General features: G+C 39.1%; 2 protein-coding genes across 13 annotated transcripts in view; one reads left to right on the forward strand and one right to left on the reverse strand.

The window, feature by feature from the left end:
• LRCH3 (leucine rich repeats and calponin homology domain containing 3) overlaps positions 1 to 22,473 on the forward strand; it is a 125,497-nt gene that overhangs the window by 99,035 nt on the left and 3,989 nt on the right. For 5 of the 10 annotated variants that reach the window (XM_086675146.1, XM_086675148.1, XM_086675152.1 and 2 more), the window contains 5 exons: positions 377 to 484; positions 2,261 to 2,379; positions 3,164 to 3,301; positions 13,156 to 13,233; positions 16,585 to 22,394. In XM_086675146.1, coding sequence (XP_086531272.1) covers positions 377 to 484; positions 2,261 to 2,379; positions 3,164 to 3,301; positions 13,156 to 13,233; positions 16,585 to 16,785 — 644 coding nt within the window. In that variant the 3' untranslated portion in view covers positions 16,786 to 22,394. The other 5 variants (XM_086675149.1, XM_086675153.1, XM_086675147.1 and 2 more) reach the window with 4 other exon arrangements.
• DRC9 (dynein regulatory complex subunit 9) overlaps positions 21,067 to 22,473 on the reverse strand; it is a 55,085-nt gene continuing 53,678 nt past the window's right edge. For all 3 annotated transcript variants that reach the window (XM_086675156.1, XM_086675157.1, XM_025913784.2), the window contains one exon: positions 21,067 to 22,399. The gene's annotated coding sequence lies outside the window, so the exon portion shown is untranslated. The remainder of the gene's footprint in view (positions 22,400 to 22,473) is intronic.

The following is a 22,473-nucleotide window of genomic DNA, read 5'->3' on the forward strand; positions in this document are numbered from 1 at the left end:
GGGAACTTCCTGCACATTTTCCATTTTTTAATTCAACTGGTTGGTCACCTCTTCAAGCATTTGATATGAACAAATGAACATGAGCTAGCAGGGCTATAGGTTTGCAAGAGAATCTATTCAATATATTAACACTCATTCTGCCTTTATTAACATACCAAAAATAGCATGACAATTAAAACTACAAACAGCCTTCCTGATTTCAAGGTTACTTTTCTGTACTAGATTTTATATTAATAAACAAAATTATCACTTTATATCATTATCATGTTTAATTTGATCTTTATATCATTTATTGAACTTGTGACATGTGTCTGTTGTTATATTTAATTTTTTTCCATCTCCTTTAATCTTATTTTGCTTTTCCATGCTGATGTAGTTCATCATTCCCCTGCATATTCTTTTCCTGCTGCTATTCAGAGAAACCAGGCCCAGCGCCCTGAAAGCTTCCTTTACCGAGCAGCTGTCAGGGCAGAAGCAAATAAAGGTAGGTCATAGTGACTGAGAAGGGGGGGTGGGTGCTTTATATAATGACAGTAACTTGTATGCTTTTATTTTATTATTATTTTTTCAATGTTTATTTACTTTTGAGAGAGAGAGAGAGAGAGACAAATCATGAGCAGCAGAGGAGGGGCAGAGAGAGGAAGACACAATCCAAAGCAGGCTCCAGGCTCTGAGCTGTCGGCATTGAGCCTGATGCAGAGCTTGAACCCATGAACCGTGAGATCATGACCTGAACTGAAGTTGGACGCTTAACCAACTGAGCCAACCAGGCACCCCTATGCTTGCTGTATGCTTTTAAACTTCTACCCTGAGACGTCACTTTGGCAAAAGCTTTAAACTTTGATCTCACTAACATTAAAGCAGGAGAATCTTTGGGGTGCCTGGGTGGCTCAGTCAGTTAAGCGTCCAACTTTGGCTCACATCATGATGTATGTCACGGTTCATGAGTTTGAGCCCTGCATCAGGCTCTGTGCTGACAGCTCAGAGCCTGGAGCCTGCTTCAGATTCTGTGTCTCCCTCTTTCTCTGCCCTCCCCCTGCTTGCTCTCTGTTTCTCTCTCTCTCTCTCTCAAAAATAAACATTAAAAAAAAAAAAAAGGAGAATCTTATTTCAATTTAACTAGAGTTTCTTAGCACTACCCAAAGGAGGTTATAGGTTGGAACAAATAAAACACTCTTTCAGGCTTTAGGGAATGTTCCTTCTCTCTGTAATGAGCCTTTTTCAGATTTTTCTATTGATAAAAGCTATTTTATGTGTTCTTAAAGAAATGAATCAGTAATTCTTTTTTTTTTTTAATCTACTTTTTAGTTTTTTAGTTAATATACATCTGCCTGGCCTCCAAAGAAGTTACCTGGAAGTAGAAACAAACATTTCAAATAAAAAATAACAACTTTGAGTGTAACTGATAGATGCCCTCACAGATTTAAAATCAAACCAGAGACACACTGCATATAGGATTATAAACTAGTATGGAAAACTGTTTCCATTATCTAATAATACTGAACACTTGTATGTCCTATCACCAGCAGTTTGCTTTCCGAAATGTGTAAGCATATATACCCCAAGATATTTACAAAAATATTTATAGCAACATTATTTATTCATGATAGCCCAAACAGAGTGTTCATGACTGATACAATGGGTAAATAATTGTGGTGTGTTTGTACAATGGGATACAGTATAAGCAATAAAAATGAACCAATTAATACATACAATATGGATAAATCTTCTAGTGTCGATCAAAAGAAGACAAAAGCATGCATACACACATATATTTGGCTTCATTTATAGAAAGTTCAAAACTAGACAAAACTAATCTATGGTATTACAAATCAAGAAGTCCATAGCTAGGACCTGTGTTGTTGTAAGTAACCATTAGGTACTGATGGGTAGGTGTCATGAGAGGGCCTTCTGGGTGTTGGTAATAATTGCATTTATTGACCTGATTGTGTCTACTTTGTGATAATTTATTGAGTTGTTTATGATTTGCATAATTTTCTGTATGTGTGTTATTTTTCAATGGAAACATTTTTAATCAAAACGAGTTGAGCTAAGTGGGTAATGGACATTTGGTAGTTTTTAACACTGTTCTCCCTATTATTGTGTATATTTGAAACTTTTCATAATAAAAACTTTTTTTAAAGAGTCCATGCAGAAGTGAAAAGTGCTGCACTTGTAAGGAGACTGTGATCAGGTGGAGCTGAGAATTTTTCCAGCACTAGCAGTCGCCTTTCTGTCTTACATATTCATATTTTTTTAGGTCATGCTTCACCCCTTCTTTCATCTTCTGCACCTCCCACTGACTCTGCAGATCCCATAACAAGACCCAATTCAAGACAGAGAGAAGAAGAGCTGGAATTAATGGATCAACTACGGAAAGTGTGTACACTACCTCTGAATTATACTTTCACATTGTTACTGCTAGAGCGCATAACCCTGCAATCACTTGTTCATTTGACTTAAAATTTTTAATAGAATCAACAAGTGCCCACCGTGTGGTAGATGTAAAAGAGATTCTGCTATTAAGGGCATTCTTTTCATCTGTTTGCTAGGAAAATGAGATGGGTTATTCTATAAAGCTCAATCCCTAGCCCTGCTCATTTAAAAGTTTTTTCTGCCTCATGTACAGAAATCTTGTAAGAGTAGCAATAATTTATATGTATGTACACATATATATATATATCACACTTACATATAGTGTTTTGTTTTGGAATTGACAGAATCTAGTTCTGTTTTATTTCTAAGCATAAAATTGTAAATGAATTTCTCATGTAATATTTTGCACCACTGTGGCCTGGCCACCATATGTATGTATTAGATCTCCTTGAGTTACTGACTTAGGATGGAAGAATAAAATGGGGATTGTGGTACTTGGGGTGCCTGGGTGGCTTAAATCAGTTAAGCATATGACTTGATTTTTAGCTCAGGTCGTGACCTCACAGTCTTGAGATCAAGGCCTGCTTAAGATTCTCTCTCTTCCTCTCCGTCGTCTGCCCCTCCCCTGCTCTCAAAAACAAAATAAATAAATAAACAAATAAAATAGGGATTGTGGTACTTATTTGCTTTCTATCTTGATTCTTAATTATAGTATTTCATTGTAACTCCATTATGTCCTGTGTCAGCCACATCAGTTAATGTATTACACATTTTCCTGTTCTTCTAGCATATTGAGTACCGGTTGAAAGTATCACTGCCTTGTGATCTGGGAGCAGCTCTAACCGATGGTGTTGTTCTTTGCCATTTGGCCAATCATGTGCGGCCTCGATCTGTCCCAAGCATCCATGTCCCCTCACCAGCTGTAGTAAGTATATAATACTAAAAAAAACCCATTGGCTATTCATTAGACATATATTATGTACAATGGCAGGTATTATGCAGAATGCTAGGGATACAAATATGAACAATCCAGTCCCTGCCTTCCTGGGTCTACTTTCTACTAGCGAAAAAAAAGGCATGTAATCAATTATTAATAACTGTGATAAATGTTATGAGAGGTATGCAAGAAGTTGCTATAGGAATACTAAAAAGGGACCACTTAACTCTGCCTGGAGAGTTCAGGAAAGCCTGCTTAGAGGAGGTCAAATTTGAACTATTCTTAAAGTATGAGTAGGAATTTGCCAGCATAGGGGCGCCTGGCGGGCTCTGTCTATAGAGCATGTGACTCTTGATCTGGGGATCATGTGTTAAAGCCCCATTGGGCATAGAGATTACTTTTTAAAAAAACAATGACAGAGAAGATTATTTTAAAAAACAAAAAAGGAATTTGCCAGCATAATATGCCTAGATTCAAAAGATAGGGAGGATCATGGTATGTTCAAGGAACTCATAAGTTGTTTAGGATGATGATGCACAAAATTGTAGGTGTAAATGGTGGGAGATGTAGCTTAAGAGGTAAGCCAAGGGCCATGTGACAATGATGTTATGTGCCGTGTCAAAGAGTTAGATGTTTATCTAAGTGTAGACAGTGAAGAAACAAAGAATTGGGGGGGAGAAATATGATTATAATTGCAGTTTAGAATGATGAATCTATTTTGGGAGTGGAATTGACATGATCTAGTGACCAACCGTGGGTAGAAAACAAGGATGCCTTCAGGATGACTGGCAGGTTTTCTTTTGACTGCTGGTCAGATATAGAAGTCAGAAGTCAGTATCAGGATGACAACCCACAGAAGAAAGAACAAGTTTTTTCCCCTTCAAATTTTCATTATAAAAATTTCAAACTTTCAGGAAAATTGAAATAATAATACAAGGAACATTCTTCTTTTTTTTTTTTTAATGTTCATTTTTGAGAGAGAGAGAGAGAGGGAGACACAGAATCCAAAGCAGGCTCCAGGCTCTGAGCCGTGAGCACAGACCCCGACATGGGGCTTGAACTCACGAACTACGAGATCATGACCTGAGCCAAAGTCAGACACTAAACCGACTGAGCCACTCAGGTGCCCTACAAGAAACAGTCTTAAAGCATCTACCTAGACCTGACATTTATTTCATTTTGCAGTGTTGCTTTGCCTATATTTGGGTGTATGTGTGTGTGTGTGTATTTGTGTTTTAATTGTACTGTTTAGTTGCAGATATTATGGAGCTTTACTCTCTAAATATTTCAGAGAATTGTCCCAGTCCACCTTGCTCTTCTCTGTAGCTCATAGCCAATGACTGACATAGGAGCTGAGCCCTCCTGCCTCAAGATGGGAGTGAGATGTGATTCACACTCCAGTGCTTCCTGTAGGATCAGGCTGAAACTGAGAAGGGGATGTAGTAAGCCACTAACAGCCAACCCAGACTAGGATGGATGCACAGGCTAGCTGATGTGTCACTGGGTGAAACACCAACAGCATCCATAATCTAGATGCAGATTTCCCCAGTTGTTCCAAAACTATCTTTCATAGCTGTGCTCTCTCCTCTCCCTGTACCCAGCGCGCGCGCACACACACACACACACACACACACACACACACACACACACAACCAGGATATAATGAAGGTTCCCATTGCATTTAATAGTTATTGTTGTAACACCCTCTTTTGATGATTGTGAATGGATACTGTTCATTTTTTTTTTAAGTTTATTAATTTTGAGAGAGAGAGAGAGAGAGAGAGAGCACGCACATGCAAGCAGGGGAAGGACACAAAGCCTGACGTGTGGCTCCATCTCACAAAACCATGAGATCATGACTTGAGCTGAAATCAAGAGTCAAATGCTTAACTGACTAAGCCACCCAGGTGCCCCTGGATACTGTTCATTTGTAGCATGCTTAACATTGTCTAACCTTTCAAAAAACTTGACCTCATCTCATTTTCTGGTCATTTGTTATTTAGCAGGCACTTCCTGTTACAAATTCTTTACTCAAATTGCAGTTGTATCTAGGCCTATAGATGGCCACTTTTGGATATTCAACGTGCTACCTCTCCAGATGCAAATCATTTATCTCTCTCAAGGACCTTGTGTTCTTCTAATTACAAAAGCTGCTTTGTTACCAAAGTCCCAAGGGTGATAATGTGGCCGTATCCCCTCCAGCACATCCACAGGTGGCATGTTGCATTTGCTTCTAAGGAAAATCGGCAGCCACTTTTATTTAGTGACCCCTGAAAATAGTCCTTCAGTTTTGTTTAGGAAAGGCAGAGAGGAACAGCACTACCAAAGTCCGCTGTGCTCTCAGAGACTTGAAAGACTTGCTGTTGGTCCTAAAGGTGGTGATTAATAGAATAGGAATTGTGCTGTTTGGCAACACCAGTAAGGAAAGGGTTTATTCATACTTTGCATTCTTCCCAGATTCTGTCAACTGGATTAAAGAAAAAAAAATGTTTTAAGAATAATTTTAAAAAGGACAGATCTGTCACTTTTCATTTCCAGAGGAGATACATACAAAGTAGCAAGCAGCCAATGCAAAAAGGGGAGTTTGAAAATAAGGGTGACTGAGGTTCTTTACCTTGATTACCAGAGCACAGTGCTTCCACGTAAGAATGTAAAATACATACAGAAAAAATAAAACTATTTTACAAATACTTAACTGCCTAAAGAAATGAAACACATGGACCTGCTTTTAGTCAAAGAAATATAGGTATTACATGAGATGAGAGCATTTAAAACTTGCTAGTGAAATCAACAACAAAACTTAACTCCTATGCATTGAGTACATATCAAGTGTGAGAACAGAAGGTACAGAGGAGTTACAAGCAGTCCAATCTCTTAACATTAATTCCTCTTTAAAAAACCAAAATCAGGGACGCCTGCGTGGCTCAGTCAGTTAAGTGTCCAACTCTTGCTTTCCGCTCAGGTCATGATCTCACGGTTGGGTAGGATCGATCCCCAAGTTGGGCTCTAGGCTGACAGCGTGGAGCCTGCTTGAAATTCTCTCTCTCTCTCTCTCTCTCTCTCTCTCTCTCTCTCTCTCTGCCCCTCTGCATGTTCTGTCTCTCAAAATAAATAAACGTTTTTTAAAAAATCAAAAGAGGTCGTTTCGGGGCACCTGGGTGGCTCAGTTGGTTATACACCTGACTCTCGATTTTGATTCAGGACATGATCTCACACTTTGTGAGATCAAGCCCCGCATCAGGCTCTGTACTGACAGCCCAGAGTGTGAGATTCTCTCTGTCCCTCTCTCTCTGCCCTTCCCCCACTCACTCTCTCACTTGCTCTCTCAAAATAAATGTTAAAAAAAGGAGAAACATGTAAATGTTAAAACTTCCCAAATTAGAATATTTGGGGGTAAAAAAATGGACTTTGAGCCAACCAGTTAAAGATTGTCCAGTATTTTAATTAAAAGCAAAAAACCCCAACAAAACCAAAAATCCCTACTTTGAAATCGTGATAATGATTTTATGAGTAAATCGGTATTGTGTTAATGGGATTTCTGTTACGGTACTAGATTTCAGTATAAATATTTACATCTATTTTTCTTTTCTATGGATTACCTTCCTTCATATTAGATTGTCACTTCCCTTATTTTGTTCTTTTGACCACACAGAGAGCTTTGTAACTTACTTTCTTAGAAGTTTTTTGTAAGGAGAATATAAAATTAAAGCCATATACAAATGAAGAACCATATCAGTTTCTTTATGGTTGCATTAAAACATGGTGATTTATTGTAATTCTTTGAGAACTGCCTAATTACCACTGTGAGTATATAACTTAAAAAACACTTTCTTGAGGGGCGCCTGGGTGGCTCAGTTGGTTAAGCATCCGACTTCAGCTCAGGTCATGATCTCACAGTTCACGAGTTCAAGCCCCGCGTCGGGCTCTGTGCTGACAGCTTGGAGCCTGGAGCCTGCTTCGGATTCTGTGTCTTTCTCTCTCTCTGCCTTTCCCCCACTCATGCTCTATCTGTCTCTCTCTCTCTCTCTCTCTTTTTCTCTCTCAAAAATAAATAAAGATTTTTTAAAAATTAAAAAACAACAACACTTTCATGATCTAAGAACCATAATTTCTTTCACCCAATTCAAAAAAATGACCCTTATTGTAAGGAGAGGTCTCATGTCCAAGCATTTCAGACTAGATGGGGCACATTCAGGGTGGTAAACTGCTGTTTGGTTGTTTAATAGGCATAGGTGTTACGGGTACAGTTAACATTCTTAGAAGTGCACTAGTAAATCATATCAAATATCATGACAAATATTGTAATATGACAACTCACTGAAGGAACCATATCACCAAGGTAGATAACCTATAAAAATTCTGAATCATTTCAAATTTCAGAATAGTGAAATTGTTTATTTCTTACTCCTTTAGGTATAGGTTATGCTCTTGTTGAAATCTTCTTCTGCAAAACCTACATAAGATTTCTATTCAGATCGGTTGTTCATTAAAGAATTAGAACAGGCTATGCATGGCTATTTAAAACCATATGTTATGTCATCCAAACTTCTGGAGAAGCTTTTGGGAATAGCAGGTTCTCCAAGATTTGACTTAAGGCAAAATCACGAGTCCTTCTGCACTCCAGAGTGATAGGGAGTCTAGCCGATGGGTCCTTTTGACTAGCTATTCTGTTGGACACATACAGGCAGGGATTTGTAGCCTGGGATCAAGCACTTTTAGGGCTCCATGAACTCCCCAATTTGCATGCATGTGTATTCTTCTCAAGAAAAGATTCACAACTTTCATCAGACCATAAGGAGTTTGATTGTAGTTATGAAATACTGGTCTACATCCCTGGAAATGAGATATATGCTAAAGGAAGAAATGGCTAGGGAGAGAGCTGATTGATTGTTCCTCATTCCTCTTCACCTTCATCAGTCAGATCTCTACTGTCTACAGGGGAAATCTCAAAGGAAGTCTCTGTTCTGCTTCCCACCCCCATCTGCTCCCCCTCTCCCCACAAACAGAGACATCTTTTATGTCTTAAGGTGCTAGTAGTCTTCATGGAGGTAATGTTCAGTTAGTCTCCATGATCACTATTCTGACTGACCTTTTCTTTTCCTTTTTTCTGAGATGGTGGTGATTCCTGAACCAGTTTTAACTTAGTGACATGACCTCCATTTTTTAGCCTTTCTTTTGCATAGAAACCAAGTTGTTTTTCTACCTACACAGTCAGACCTATTTCACTCTCCCCTCCATAGATGTTGGCATCTGAATGGTAGAGTTTCAGAAGTGTAGGGGCCCTTCTTTTGTAGAGTCCATGGTGCCCTGTGTGCACATCCCCAGCCTTCTCTCCCAGACTCAGATCAAGATCCTGATTTGCTTAGCTAAGGTCCGTTGGTAACAGGAGAAGCTAATTACATTGTTTCTACTTCCATTTTTACAGGCAGACAGAGAAGCTGGTATAGGGAGAGAGAATTTCTAGCCAATGAAAAATTCTCCTAAGTGAAAAGCAGTTGTCTTGTGTTTTCTTAATTTGCCCAACTTCCCTTAAAGTTAAGCCCTTGTCATGATAGCTTTCACCACAGTAACTTTTTCTTTATGCATCAGTTCACCTTACCTCCCTCTTTAGCCAGGAGTTGAGAAGACCACAGCATCACTTGTGCAGGGAGCACCTTGCTCTTTCACATGTAAAAAGTAGAAGAGAATGAAGGAGCCCAGCCCCAGTTTGAATTAGCCAATTTGAACCCCCATGCTGTTTTCCTCCTTATGTTAAGTAGGTCCTGATTCTACTGTTTCACTCTTTAAAAAAAAAACAAAAACAAAAAAACCACTTTTTTAAAAAAATTTCTTTTAATATTTATTTTTGAGAGAGACAGAGTAAAAGTGAGGGAGGCACAGAGAGAAAAAGAGAGAGACACACAGAATCTGAAACAGGCTCCAGGCTCTGAGCTGTCAGCACAGAGCCTGACGTGGGGCTCAAACTCATGAGCCGTGAGATCATGACCTGAGCTGAAGTCTGACACTTAACTGACTGAGCCACCCAGACACTGCCAAAAAAACAGACTTTTTTACTTCGATGATAGAAGAACTTGGCATAGGAAAGAATGGGTACTCTCCTGGAAACCTAATGCCTATCCTCTTTCTGGACCTTTTTGAAAGTTTTTCAATTTGAAATTTAAAAATTATTATTGGGGTGCCTGGCTAGCTCAGGTTGGTGGAGCTTATGACTTTTTTTTTTTTTTTTAATTTACATCCAAGCTAGTTAGCATATAGTGCAACAATGATTTCAGGACTAGATTCCTTAATGCTCCTTACCCAATTAGCCCATCCCCCCTCCCACAACCCCTCCCATAACCCTCTGTTCTCCATAAGAGTCTCTTATGTTTTGTCCCCCTCCCTGATTTTGTATTATCTTTGCTTCCCTTATGTTCATCTGTTTTGTATCTTAAAGTCCTCATATGAGTTAAGTCATGTGATATTTGTCTTTCTCTAATTTCACTTAGCATAATACCCTCCAGTTCCATCCACGTAGTTGCAAATGGCAAGATTTCATTCTTTTTGATTGCCAAGTAATACTCCGTTGTGTGTGTGTGTGTGTGTGTGTGTGTGTGTGTGTGTGTGTGTGTGTGTATACCACATCTTCTTTATCCATTCATCCATTGATGGACATTTGGGCTCTTTCCATACTTTGGCTATTGTTGATAGAGCTGCTATAAACATTGGGTGTATGTGTCCCTTCGAAACAGCATGCCTGTATCCCTTGGATAAATACCTACTAGTGCAATTGCTAGGTTATAGGGTAGTTCTATTTTTAATTTTTTGAGGAACCTCCATACTGTTTTCCAGAGTGGCTGCATCAGTTTGCGTTCCCACCAGCAGTGCAAAAGAGATCCTCTTTCTCCACATCCTCGCCAACATCTGTTGTTGCCTGAGTTGTTAATGTTAGCCATTCTGACAGGTGTGAGGTGGTATCTCATTGTGGTTTTGATTTGTGTTTCCCTGATGATGAGTGATGTTGAGCATTTTTTCATGTGTCAGTTGGCCATCTGGATGTCTTCTTTGGAGAAGTGTCTCTCCATGTCTTTTGCCCATGTCTTCACTGGATTATTTGTTTTTTGGGCGTTGAGTTTGATAAGTTCTTTATAGATTTTGGATACTAATCCTTTACCTGATATGTCGTTTGCAACTATCTTTTCCCATTCTGTCGGTCGCCTTTTAGTTTTGCTGATTGTTTCCTTCACTGTTTGGAAGCTTTTTATTTTGTTGAGGTCCCAATAGTTCATTTTTGCTTTTGTTTCCCTTGCCTCTGGAGACGTGTTGAGTAAGAAGTTGCTGCGGCCAAGGTCAGAGAGGTTTTTGCCTGCTTTCTCCTATCTTACATTTAGGTCTTTCATCCATTTTGAGTTTCTTTTTGTGTATGGTGTAAGAAAGTGGTCCAGGTTCATTTTTCTACATGTTGCTGTCCAGTTTTCCCAATAAGCGTTTGCTGAAGAGACTGTCTTTATTCCATTGGATATTCTTTCCTGCTTGTCAAAGATTAGTTGGCCATACGTTTGTGGGTCCATTTCTGGGTTCTCTATTCTGTTCCATTGATCTGTGTGTCCGTTTTTATGCCAGTACCATACTGTCTTGGTGATTACAGCTTTGTAATACAGCTTGAAGTCTGAGCTTATGACTCTTGATCTCGGGGTTGTGAATTCAGACCCCATGTTGGGTCTACATAGAGATTACTTAAAAAAATAAAATATTTAAAATATTTTTTTAGTTATTATTTTCCTTTCATCCCACCTTTTTATTATTTTTTATTTTTTTTTAAATTTTAACATTATTATTATTATTTTTTTAATGTTTATTTATTTTTGAGACAGAGAGAGACAGAGCATGAACGAGGGAGGGTCAGAGAGAGAGGGAGACACAGAATCCGAAGCAGGATCCAGGCTCTGAGCTGTCAGCACGGAGCCTGACATGGGGCTCGAACTCATGGACTGTGAGATCATGACCTGAGCCGAAGTCGGCCGCTTAACCGACTGAGCCACCCAGGAGCCCCAACGTTATTTAGTATTGAGAGACAGAGCATCAGCAGGGGAGGGGCAGAGAGAGGAAGACACAGAATCCGAAGCAGGCTCCAGGCTCTGAGCTATCAGCACAGAGCCTGACGTGGGGCTTGAACTCACCAACTGCGAGACCATGACCTGACCCGAAGTCAGACGCCTAACCAACGGAGCCACCCGGGGTCCCCTCCCACCTTTTTATTTTTTATAATAAAGTCAATCCTAGCCCCTGCTGCCTCTTGCAGGTTTAGATTATAATAGTTGCTTGAAACACTATCATGTATTTATCACATTTCCCCTCTTTTCATGATGGAGTATCATATTCCATCTTTGAAGAAAGTCCAGGTATTCACAAATGAAACCATTGTTTTCTAGAGATGGTCAAGGCTTCCATCTGCTAACCTGTGTGAAAACTGTAAGGCAGAGTTTGTGCAGACATTTGGCTTCCATGCCTGATGCTTAAACGTATTGAAAACCAGTCCGTGAATTTGAACACTTGAGTTTGTTAATCATTCTGGGAAATGGAATTCATATTTCTTTCTTACGTTATAACCCATAGGTGAAAAACTTTTTCACAACTTTAGGTCATGTGATACAACTCTGTTTTTAGTAAGAGATCTGTTCAGAAAAACAAACTTACTAATTAGAAATTAGGGAAATCTCCTATGGGAAATGTTCATCCTTCAGAAAACAGGTTCTTTAGTCCAATCTTTTAAAATAGAAATGTTTGGGGACCCTGGGTGGCTCAGTTGGTTAAGCATCTGACTCGATTTCAGCTCAGGTCACAATCTCACAGTTCTGGAGTTCAAGCCCCTTATCGGGCTTGCACTGGTGGTGCTGAGCCTGCTTGGGATTCTCTCTCTCTCTCTCTCTCTCTCTCTCTCTCTCTCTCTCTCTCTCTCTCAGGATTCTGTCTGTCTGCCCCTCCCCTGCTTGTGCTTTCTAAATAAATAAAATTTAAAAAAAATAATAAAGTAAAATATAAATGTTTAAAAACTTTTCATATTACCATTGAGTAGAGACATGATGCATCTGTAACATATGTCTGAGCAAAAGCTATTGGTTTTCTAAAATTATCTTCTTCTAGGGGCACCTGGGTGGCTCAGTCGGTTAAGTGTCCTGGGCTCAAGTCATGATCTCACAGCTCGTGGGTTCAAGACCTGTGTCAGGCTCTGAGCTTCAGCACAGAGCCTGGAGCCTGCTTCAGATTCTGTGTCTCCCTCTCTGCCCCTTCTCCCCCGTTCGTACTCGTTCTCTCGCTCTCTCTCTCTCCTAAAAATAAACATTAAAAAAAATTTTTTTTTAGAAAATTATCTTCTTTTAATAAAGGCTGCAAGAAAATGAACCAAAGTGTTGACTGTGATTGTACTTGAATGATGAGGTTGTGGGTAATTTCCTTCCTATCCCTACATATTTTCTTTACTGTATATTGTTTTAAAATGGCAAAAAAATTAAACAACTATCCCCCCTAAAATTTCTCTGTATTTAGCACTTGCCTTACAAAAATCAAAGTAAAATGTCTAAAGTACACAGTGGCAACCTGTGGTCCAAGGCCAGCACCTATTTTTGTAAATGAAGTTTTACTGGAACACCTTTTTGCGTATATATTGTTTGCAGTTGCTTTCAAGCTCTTAGCAGATCATATGGCCATAAAGACTAACAGATTTATTATCTAATCCTTTAAGGAAAAGTTTGCTGACCCTATGGTCTAGAGTGCTGAATTGACGAAGGAATTGTGAGAAGAGTATTTTTAAAATAAGAAATTTTTTAAAACGTTGGTAATAACACCACATTTTCCTTTCTTTGTAGCCTAAATTAACAATGGCAAAATGCAGGCGGAATGTGGAGAATTTCCTAGAAGCTTGCAGAAAAATTGGTGTACCTCAGGTAATAAGTTTAACATTTTTTATATTGCCTAAATGACGCTGCCATCTCCCCATCTCAGACTTCAGTATTATTTTTCTAAAATTTTTCAGAAGTGTAAGTATCTAAAATCTTAGAGGACTAGCTCTGAACCACATTGATGACTACTAACATGACTTTGTGTTACTAGAGTCAGTCAGTATACTTCTTAGCAATTTTCCTTAATTATTTCCAAGGACTGAGCAAAAAAATAATACACATATAAATTTAAATTTATTGTAATAAGTAATTCATGCTAAATAATCAAAATCGTTACTCTGTTTTCCTAAACGTTCCTACTTGCTGTTGGACTTGTATACATCTTCATCCACAAGAGTCTCTGCTTCACAGTGAGTGCATCTCAGACTGAGAATGCTCCAGTTGGTTTCAGGTTTTTGAACACTTACTTTAATACTTTCTAAAAATGTTTATTTTGAAATAATTTTAGACTTAGAAAAACGTTACAAAAAAGCACAGAGAGTTACTGTGTGTACTTTACGTGTACTGTTAACATCTATATAAACATAGTGTGTCATCCAAACTAACAAACACAGGGACAGTGCTGTTAGCTAAATGACAGACTTGATTCAGATTTCACTGGTTTTTCCACTAAGTTCTAATACTTTGGAATGTAGCACACAGAGGCTATTTCTAGGGATTTGTCCTGCTCTTGAGATTTATTGTCTCCAGGTTCCTCAGTTACAGTTTCCTTGCCCTTTAATAAATAGTACAAATAGTTAAGCTCTGTAGATGTAATTAATTAAGAGACATGAACTTCATACATTTGTTATTGTTACGCTTTTAAAACAATTGTGTTAAACCAACTAAGCATGGTACTCTTAAAAACTACTATATTTAATGACATGAGACATAGATACATTTAAAGAAATAACTTGGTACTATTAGATTTTTTTTTTCATTAACCATAATCCTTATAGTTCCTGTCATCATATCTGGTATCCAACCTTCAAGAAGAAAAACATGACTTTTTTCTATCACTTTCTTAATAAGCTGTCAGAACCCCAGGATTAGCCCCTGACTCAACTCCAGTGTTTCTCTTGAACTTAAGCCCTTTGTCCTAACAGCTTTCATCACAGTGACTCTCTCTTTACCCGGCCCCCATTCCTCTCTCTTAGTTACCTTGAGTTGAGGCGGTCACAGCACCACTTGTCCAGTGGGCGGCCTTCTCCCTCAGCTCTTGTACGTGTTGCAGAGTGGAAGAGAAAGAGTCCAGCGCCGTAGAGCATTAGCTGGAGTCAGTTCCCATGATTGTTTATCCCCTTTGATTAAGTAGATTGTAATTCTACTAGTTATTTTTCACTGTTTTCTTTTGTGGCTTTTTTTTTTCAAACCCGAGTTACAAAAAGAACCTAAGTTTACATTTTTGGTAGTTAGCAAGAACCTGTTTTTGTTCCTGTGGACAAATGAAAGCAGATTTTTCATTTTTATATCATATTGTTTTCTAGACTCATCATCTCTTTTAGAACAAACCATTTTTAAACATAGTAAGAGAGCATCAATAAGGTTTCTAAGCAAATAGTGTGCATTTTCTCCATATTAATAAGCAGGTCCTAATATTCTAATACTAGTGTGTATACACACAGTAACGGTCAGTGCTTTCTTCTGTCTGTTGAAGATGTTCCTACCTAATCATCACATTACACAAGCAGGCCCAGGACCTGCCCCAATGCCATAGCACATGTCTTAGAACAAAAGAATGTGGTGTGGGTTAGTGCAGGGAATGGGAACCCGAGAGAGGATAAGAGTAACTGAAAAGAGGCACCGCATACCCAGAGAGAAGAGCACTGGAAACATCCCCAAACAGCAAGACAGGTTCGAGACTTGGCCTATATCAGACCTATTAAAAGTGCTGTTTAGCACTTTTACAGTCATTGTACCTGTCCTCTGGGCTTTAGAGAACCACCCTGTGTCTCAGATTTCAAGTCATACGCTCAGATTCTTTCAGAATGTACCTGCCAACAGTCAGCAAAATATAGTCTGCCTTAAAGTGTACATTTAATTCAGCATTTGCCAACCAATGGGTAACAGTATTTATTGTGGGCCAGCCTGTCCCTGTTCCTGCTGTGCTGTTTGAAGGCAGGAGACAGAAAAAATACAAATTTAAAAGACTAGGTATTTTTCCAGGGTGGTTAGACTGAGGTTCTTGACACATCCTTCCTCCCTCTCAGTCTCCCCACCCGAAAGAGGAAGTGGACAATCCCGGAGGCCACCTCTTCCTCTCTGCTTCTGCCTTCCACCCCAGTGTCGACCACCATCACTACCACCACTACCACTCTGAGATGGGTTCCTGTTACGATGCTGCTTCTGTTAAAAAAAATTAGTCATTTGCTTAAAACAGAGTGAAGGAAAATGAATAAATACAGAAACTCATAGGTTCAAACTAACCTCAGGTCCCTCTGCCCCAGGAGGAAAGAAGAAACCTGTACCTCTTCCTCTTCCTTTGTCCTCCCCTATGTCTGGGCATTCTGATCTTTACCCAAATACCCCCACTTCTGTTTGACTTGTAATGTCACTTTTGAAAATGTATAACATAAAACTTAATATTGCAAATATTTGTCAGATTTTATGTCCAGAGAATATGTATAAAGGTGAACAATTTCCCTTCTCAATATAACTTTTGAAGTGTTGATGAGTTGTGAATGAAACTCTAAAGAATAAGGTGACTCTTGAAAACCTCTGATAAGGCTGGACATGTGGGTATTCTCTTTATTATTATACTTTTATTAAGTATGTTACATTCAGAAAACTATAATGGGTGATAAAAATGTCTATTTGAGTCCAGTATCTTATGTCCTAGAATTACTATATGTTATGTGTTAAAGAATATTTTCCTGTTCTCCAGTCCAATTGTGTTTTTATTTACTTAATTTCTTCACCTATGAGCTGGAGGGGCTTTCTCTGAACACTTACCTCTCCTCGGCCCACGTGCAGGTTTGGTCCTGCTTTCTGGCCCATTCTTTTTTTGTTAATAGGGAAAAATGAGTCTGGATAGAGGTTGCCTGGCATAGACTTCACTCACCATTTGTAGGCCTCACATCACCCAGTTCTGTTCAGTTTCCTGAGTGTTCGTACTGGTCACCAACAAGCCAGTTTTATTCTGCTGTTTAGTAGTGAAAGCAAGCTCAGCACAAAGAGGGGTGTTGGTGGTTTTGTTTTTTAGCATTTTATTTTCATTCTTCAAAATAAAAAATATTACTAGGATGTGTTTCTGTGAGTATGACTGAGATGATCATATTGAATTCTATACTGAAATCTGTATTTCTGAACCACTGACTTTGTTTTTCTGTTTTCCTTTCCTGCTCACACTTTGGACAGGACAATCTTTGTTCCCCTTCTGACATCCTTCAGCTAAACCTCAGCGTTAAAAGAACTGTTGAAACACTACTTTCTCTTGGGGCACATTCAGAAGAATCCAGTTTTGTCTCTCTGTCTATCCAGCTGTTGGGTTTTGTGGCATTTTATTGTACTTTAATGTTAACTCTCTGTCTGCTTTATTACGGGATCTTCCCCCTCTAGCTGAAAGATTGCACTCCAGTGATTTTCCACCTCATTCCTGTGTTTGGTAAAGGAGGTTTGTTTCTTGTTACCAAGTATTTACATACATGCTTTTTTTTTTTTTTCCTGGCTATCAAACAGCCAACCAGTAAAGGAGATAAATCCTGTCCCCATATGTCCAGATGAACAGTCCATCACATTAGTAAGCATTGATGATTGCTGACAGAGCAAAACACCAGCGTTTTTTCTCCTGGTGATTTGTCCATTCTCCTGGCCTGTGTCCTTTTTCCTCTTATCACAAGTGCTGAGGTGCCTCTGATACAATCCTGCACCTGCTCTTAGAATAAGACTTAGGATATAATATGACGTAATAAAATTCCCAAGTGGCCATTTTTCCAACGTCTTCAACAACTGCTCATAAAGAAAATAGTTGCACCCTCTCCAGTTGAGGAGGCAGCTGGTCACTAAGATCTCTGCATTGAGCTGTGCCCGAAAATCCTGCGGTATCCTGTATTGTGAGGCACAGGTCCACGTAACCATTTGCTGTCTGCACATCTGGAAGCACTGACCATTTAGTCTTAGTAATTTTAATTTGATCAGAACGTGCAGTCCAAAAATCAGGTAGGTTCCTTAGATCGCTATTCTGAGCCCAGTGTGTACATTTAAAATAGTTCACAACAAGCAGATGGTCTGGATCTGACCTTTCAGGAGTAGGCACCTGTCCAGATTTACTGTGTTTGTTATCAATGAACTAGCTTCACCTCTAGAACCCTATTTATAATTTAAATAGAAATTTATGTAATTTACAGTATACTTGAATCATCTTAATAGGTGAACTTGTACTGAATTAGGCTGTTCAGGAGGTTGTATCTGAACAGTAAGAACAGGTAAAGTATCAGGCAGCGGTCTCTGCTCTGTACCCAAGGCAGTGAGTTTTATCGTCTTCAGGATGTCCTAAATATGTAAGCTGCTGGCCTTAATGCTTGAAACTACTTCATGATTGCATTCAGATTCTAGTTCTCATAAATAGGGTTTCTGAACATTCAGGAATCTACTGAACTCAAATATGAAGGGGAATTGCAGGAAACATAACACCTTGTTGTAGAAGTCAGCCTGAGGGTGTGATTGCTTTGGTTTTCTTACATATTAAATGGGACAGTTCTTTAACACATTAAAAAACTGTTTACTATTAATGCTGAAATATTGACCTGACCACTGTGTTGAAAACCAGTTTTATATAGTAGTGGTGCCTTCCAGAGTTTGGAAGGCTTGCTTTGTTCTATTTTTAAGATGTCTCGGAGTCAAAGACCATTCGGTTTTGTGGAGTTTTGTCCCTTTAGAAGATAAAACACGTGGTCTTGTAGGGGGGTAGTTGTACATTCTCTTCAGAGCACACAGCGTTCCCTCCAAGCTGGCTGGCAGGTAAATGCGCATCTGGAAAGCATAAGCCTCTGAGGGAATGTCTAAACCGCAGGCAGCAGTGTGGGGCACTATGGAGAAGGGATCAGGGAATTGGCCTCAGAGAAACTATGCTTCCCCAAGAGCAAAACACCCTGCAGGTTCATTTTAGAATAGTTCATCTGTATTGGCAGTGGTACTCAAAGTATTTATACAGAGTTGGTAGTTTTATAAGGTCAAAAGATTGCAATTACCTTGTTTTATCAGGATAAGTATTAAAGTTTTAAGCACAAGTACCAGTAACTGTTCAAAATAAATGTTATATTTTTTATCGCAACTTATTTTGTAAAACTTCCTAATACAGTAAGTGCCATTGAAAAGTCCAGTTATCTTTTTTAATAAATATGTGTAGTCTCCTTTTTAGTGGGACCAGAATTCTACTTTTTGTCCTTTGTGAGAGCAGTGTCTGTTTTTCTGAATATTTAATCTTAAAAGAAACACCAATGATAGGTGTTATCCTTAAACCCTGCCTTTTTCTCTCTCAAGAAAGGCTTAACCAAACGTTAATGAGGCAAACACAGTAGAAGTTTTTAACTTCCTTAAGCAAACATATGAACACTTTTCAAATATATGGTGATTGAGGTATTCCTGACTAAACTCACATCATAGATCTCCAGCATAATTTAATCCATTAAATACCAAGATATGAAATACTTCCATTTCTTCTATAACACAGCTGGTGGGCATCCTTCCTGCAAGCAGTCTGGCTTCTGGCAGGAAACTATCTTGCATTCCTTTGGTGTATGATTTCCAGAGCACTTTCTCCTACAGTGTCCTATCTGTCAGGCCTGAGCCATCTGGTAACTTGGAACTGCTTTTCCATTTTCTCCACCTCATTTTACTGATCTGCATTGATCTTTTATGTATCAGGAATGAAGGATGTTGCTTTTACTCCATAGTATTTTGTTATCCTCTGTTGTATGTAGAAGTGTATGTAACTTGTCCTTACCCCAGTTTTCAAAATGGTCCGTTTGTACTTTTAGTTGTTTTAATAAAGTGACGGTGTCAGGCACCATCTCTGTGTAACTCCTGTTAACAGAGGCCAGTTTCCCAGACTGACTCTTCATATCTCAGTTGACTATTATGAGGGAGAGAAGAGATGCTTATTTTTTCTTTTTAGTTTGTTGATGTTCATCCTGTTTTCTCTTTTGTTTGTTTTTATGTTACGTCGTTCCATTTCAGGAGCAATTATGTTTGCCTCTCCACATTTTAGAAGAGAAAGGTTTGAGCCAGGTTGCGGTGACGGTCCAGGCTCTCCTGGCACTTGCCCCCCCCAAGCAGCAGCACCCGTCATCTGCTGTGTAAGGACCCCCAGCACCTGGGCGTTGGCCTGGCCAAACCGGAGCAGGACGCGATTGCTGCTGCCAGCCGTCTGCTTAAACAAAGCTCTTAAGTGTTCTTAAAAAGGACTGTTTCCATGATTCCTAACAGGAATATTTTGCTTCATGCCTCCATTTTAGGGGAGGTTATATTCGTTTCCATTGAACTGTTTAGGAAGACACGGTTGGTTTTCACAAACGAAACTTAATTCTGTCATTACTGAGAACGCAACTCTGAAGCCTAAACTGGCTGTGCTTTCCTAGAGAGTAGGCTTGTCTCACATACCAGAAAGAAACTCCTCAAAAGGCTATTTAGCTCCCCTGAAAGCACAGACATGCTATTATCTTTACCTGTTTCCTGTTTCTGGAGTCCTCTGGTTTCCAAAACTGGTTGTTCATTAGAATCTCCTGGAGCATTTGTTAAAATGCAGAGTCTCATTTGGTAGGTCTAAAGCGAGGCCTGGGTATCTGCATTTTCAACAGATGTGGTAGAGACCACTGTCTCAATCTAGATATTTGTATGATGTGGGGAGTAATGACTCCACTCTGTCAGCCACATTTAAAATCAGAAGCTATATATTAAGATTATTTGGACTGTCTGTGCAAGGCAAGACAAAAATAACAGAACTGGGTTTTTTGGACAAAATACTTATGTCCAGGCAGAACAAATATAATGTAGAAGGCCTAGATTTTTATGTAGTAAAACCATTTCAGAGTTAAGTTGTATATAAGGCCAGAGTCATAGGCCACCCCCCTACGCAGACTGGCCGCCACCACTTAAAGCTTGGTTCTGTGTGACATCCTGCTATTCTCCACGCTTTATAAACAGCACCCTCCACACAGGTTCCAAATCCTTAGGCTGGTAACAGGCACTACTCACCATTTGCATTGAGCCCTCCCATCCTCTTCCCCCCATGCTGCTCCCGGGATACCTGGACCTGCACACACCTTCCACCCACAGCAGAATACACTTCCGGCTCCCTGACTAATGGAAGATTATGAAAACAAAGCAAAGGAAATAAAGGAAAAACCAAGTTTCTTAATTTCTTTCAGGTAACAGCTGGTTTCCGTGGCTGAATCAAGCCAGTTTCCGTGGCTGAATCAAGCCACCTGTGGCATCTTAAAAAACAGCGTGCTGTGTATCTAGTTCATCTAACTCTACCACTCGTGCCTTCTTTACTCAATCATGGGCCAAGTGAAAGGGCCCAAGATCTCATGTAACAAAGCTGGGAGCCTTTGTTCAGGTTTAAGCCACTAGGGTCTTTCTTACCCTGTATTTTGAACCCCTTTTAGTTGTCAGCATATCTTTTGGTATTCACTGCCTTTATAAACCGGGTAAATAGACTTAGTGAAGATACTAGTTATCCGGGGTTGTGAATTGTTCTGGATTTACTTTACCAATGCATGCATTTGAGCAAAATGTTCTCTATCACGTGAATGCAGCATCTAAAAGGAAAATCATGGAGTATCCGGTCAAAATAATGTTTTCTCCCTGTTCTCACAGGGAAACAAATTCAGCAGAACATTACCACTTTGTCCAAGTTTAATATTAAAGAACATAAAGCATCTGAGCTCAAAACCCAGTCCTTCACTGTTCTTACAGAACAAAAGTAAAATGTCTTTTAAGTGTTTAGAGCCAGACCCCATTATATTTACAGTTCCAAACATACCCACCAATTGGGACTTGTTTAGAATTTGTGTGCATTTTTACACTATAGGTATTTATCCTAGTCAACATTAAACCTCAGTACAATCTCTGAATAATAGAAGTCATTTGAAACTCAGCAAAGAACAGGACTGTTTTGTCACCTACTATGCAAGAATAACCCCAGAAGACATACATAATACAACATTTGGGACATTTGCAACTAATTATCCCATATGAATAAATGGAAATTTCCACTTATTTCACATTTCACACATAACGTGAAACCTTATTAATGTATTCTTATCAAACTAATTCAAATTTATATTTGAATTGCTAGAAAAAAATTGTGTACAGTTTTGGTTGATAATGAAAGAAAAATATCAAGCATATTGAATTTCTTTCCTTTGTCAAGATGCAGAAACATTTCATGATGGTTTTGTTGAAAAATTTTTGTATTCAGTGTTTTGTATGTACTTAAAAAAAACTGGAAAGAAAATTTCACATTTAGCCTTGCTAGACTGCAGTGTAAGATGAAGATGATGTTGTAACGGTTCCACCTGACCATTTGTGAGCTTCCTACTGAAGCGGTGACCAGCCCAGTGCTTGAAGTGTGAACAGAGAAAAGGCTAAAGTGCCCGCCCAGCAGGGCCCCTGCCAGCTACGGACATCGTAAGTCAGCCAGGTCTCTGGAAATAACTTATGGGCGGAGAGGCCTTTGTATTTAGCTAGAACAGAGTAAGGGGCTTCTTAGCAGGTCACTTTCTTTAATAGCTTTTTAAAATACAGCCTTACAGCTAATCGAGGAGTCTGATTTCTCTTACTTGCTACAGCTCAGCAGTGACTAATGATGTGTGACTGTGCTGACGAGTATGATGAATTTTTAACAACTAAGCGCTTAAAATCGTTATAGAAATGAAGGAAAACATGGATATTTAGAACCCTTTTTATATAAGTATTGCAGTGAGATGGTTTACAGCAGATTTCATTTTGTTTCTGAAAATGTTGTAAACATGTAATTAGTGAAAGATTTTGTAAAACATTGTCCTATATTTGTGTGTCTGTAAATATAATGCATAAGTTCTAAGTATAAATATGTCAATATCATGTATGTTATTTTAAATTGCCTGTATGCCACCTTACACGTTGACATTAAAATAAAAGCCAACACTTCAATAGCGTGAAATAAAGGCTGATTTGAAAATGTTCATACCTGGGGCGCCTGGGTGGCGCAGTCGGTTAAACGTCCGACTTCAACCAGGTCACGATCTCGCGGTCCAGGAGTTC

Source organism: Puma concolor, chromosome C2, assembly GCF_028749965.1.
Source record: "Puma concolor isolate L17-30 chromosome C2, mPumCon1.1.hap2, whole genome shotgun sequence".
In the NCBI taxonomy this organism is placed as follows: Eukaryota; Metazoa; Chordata; class Mammalia; order Carnivora; family Felidae; genus Puma; species Puma concolor.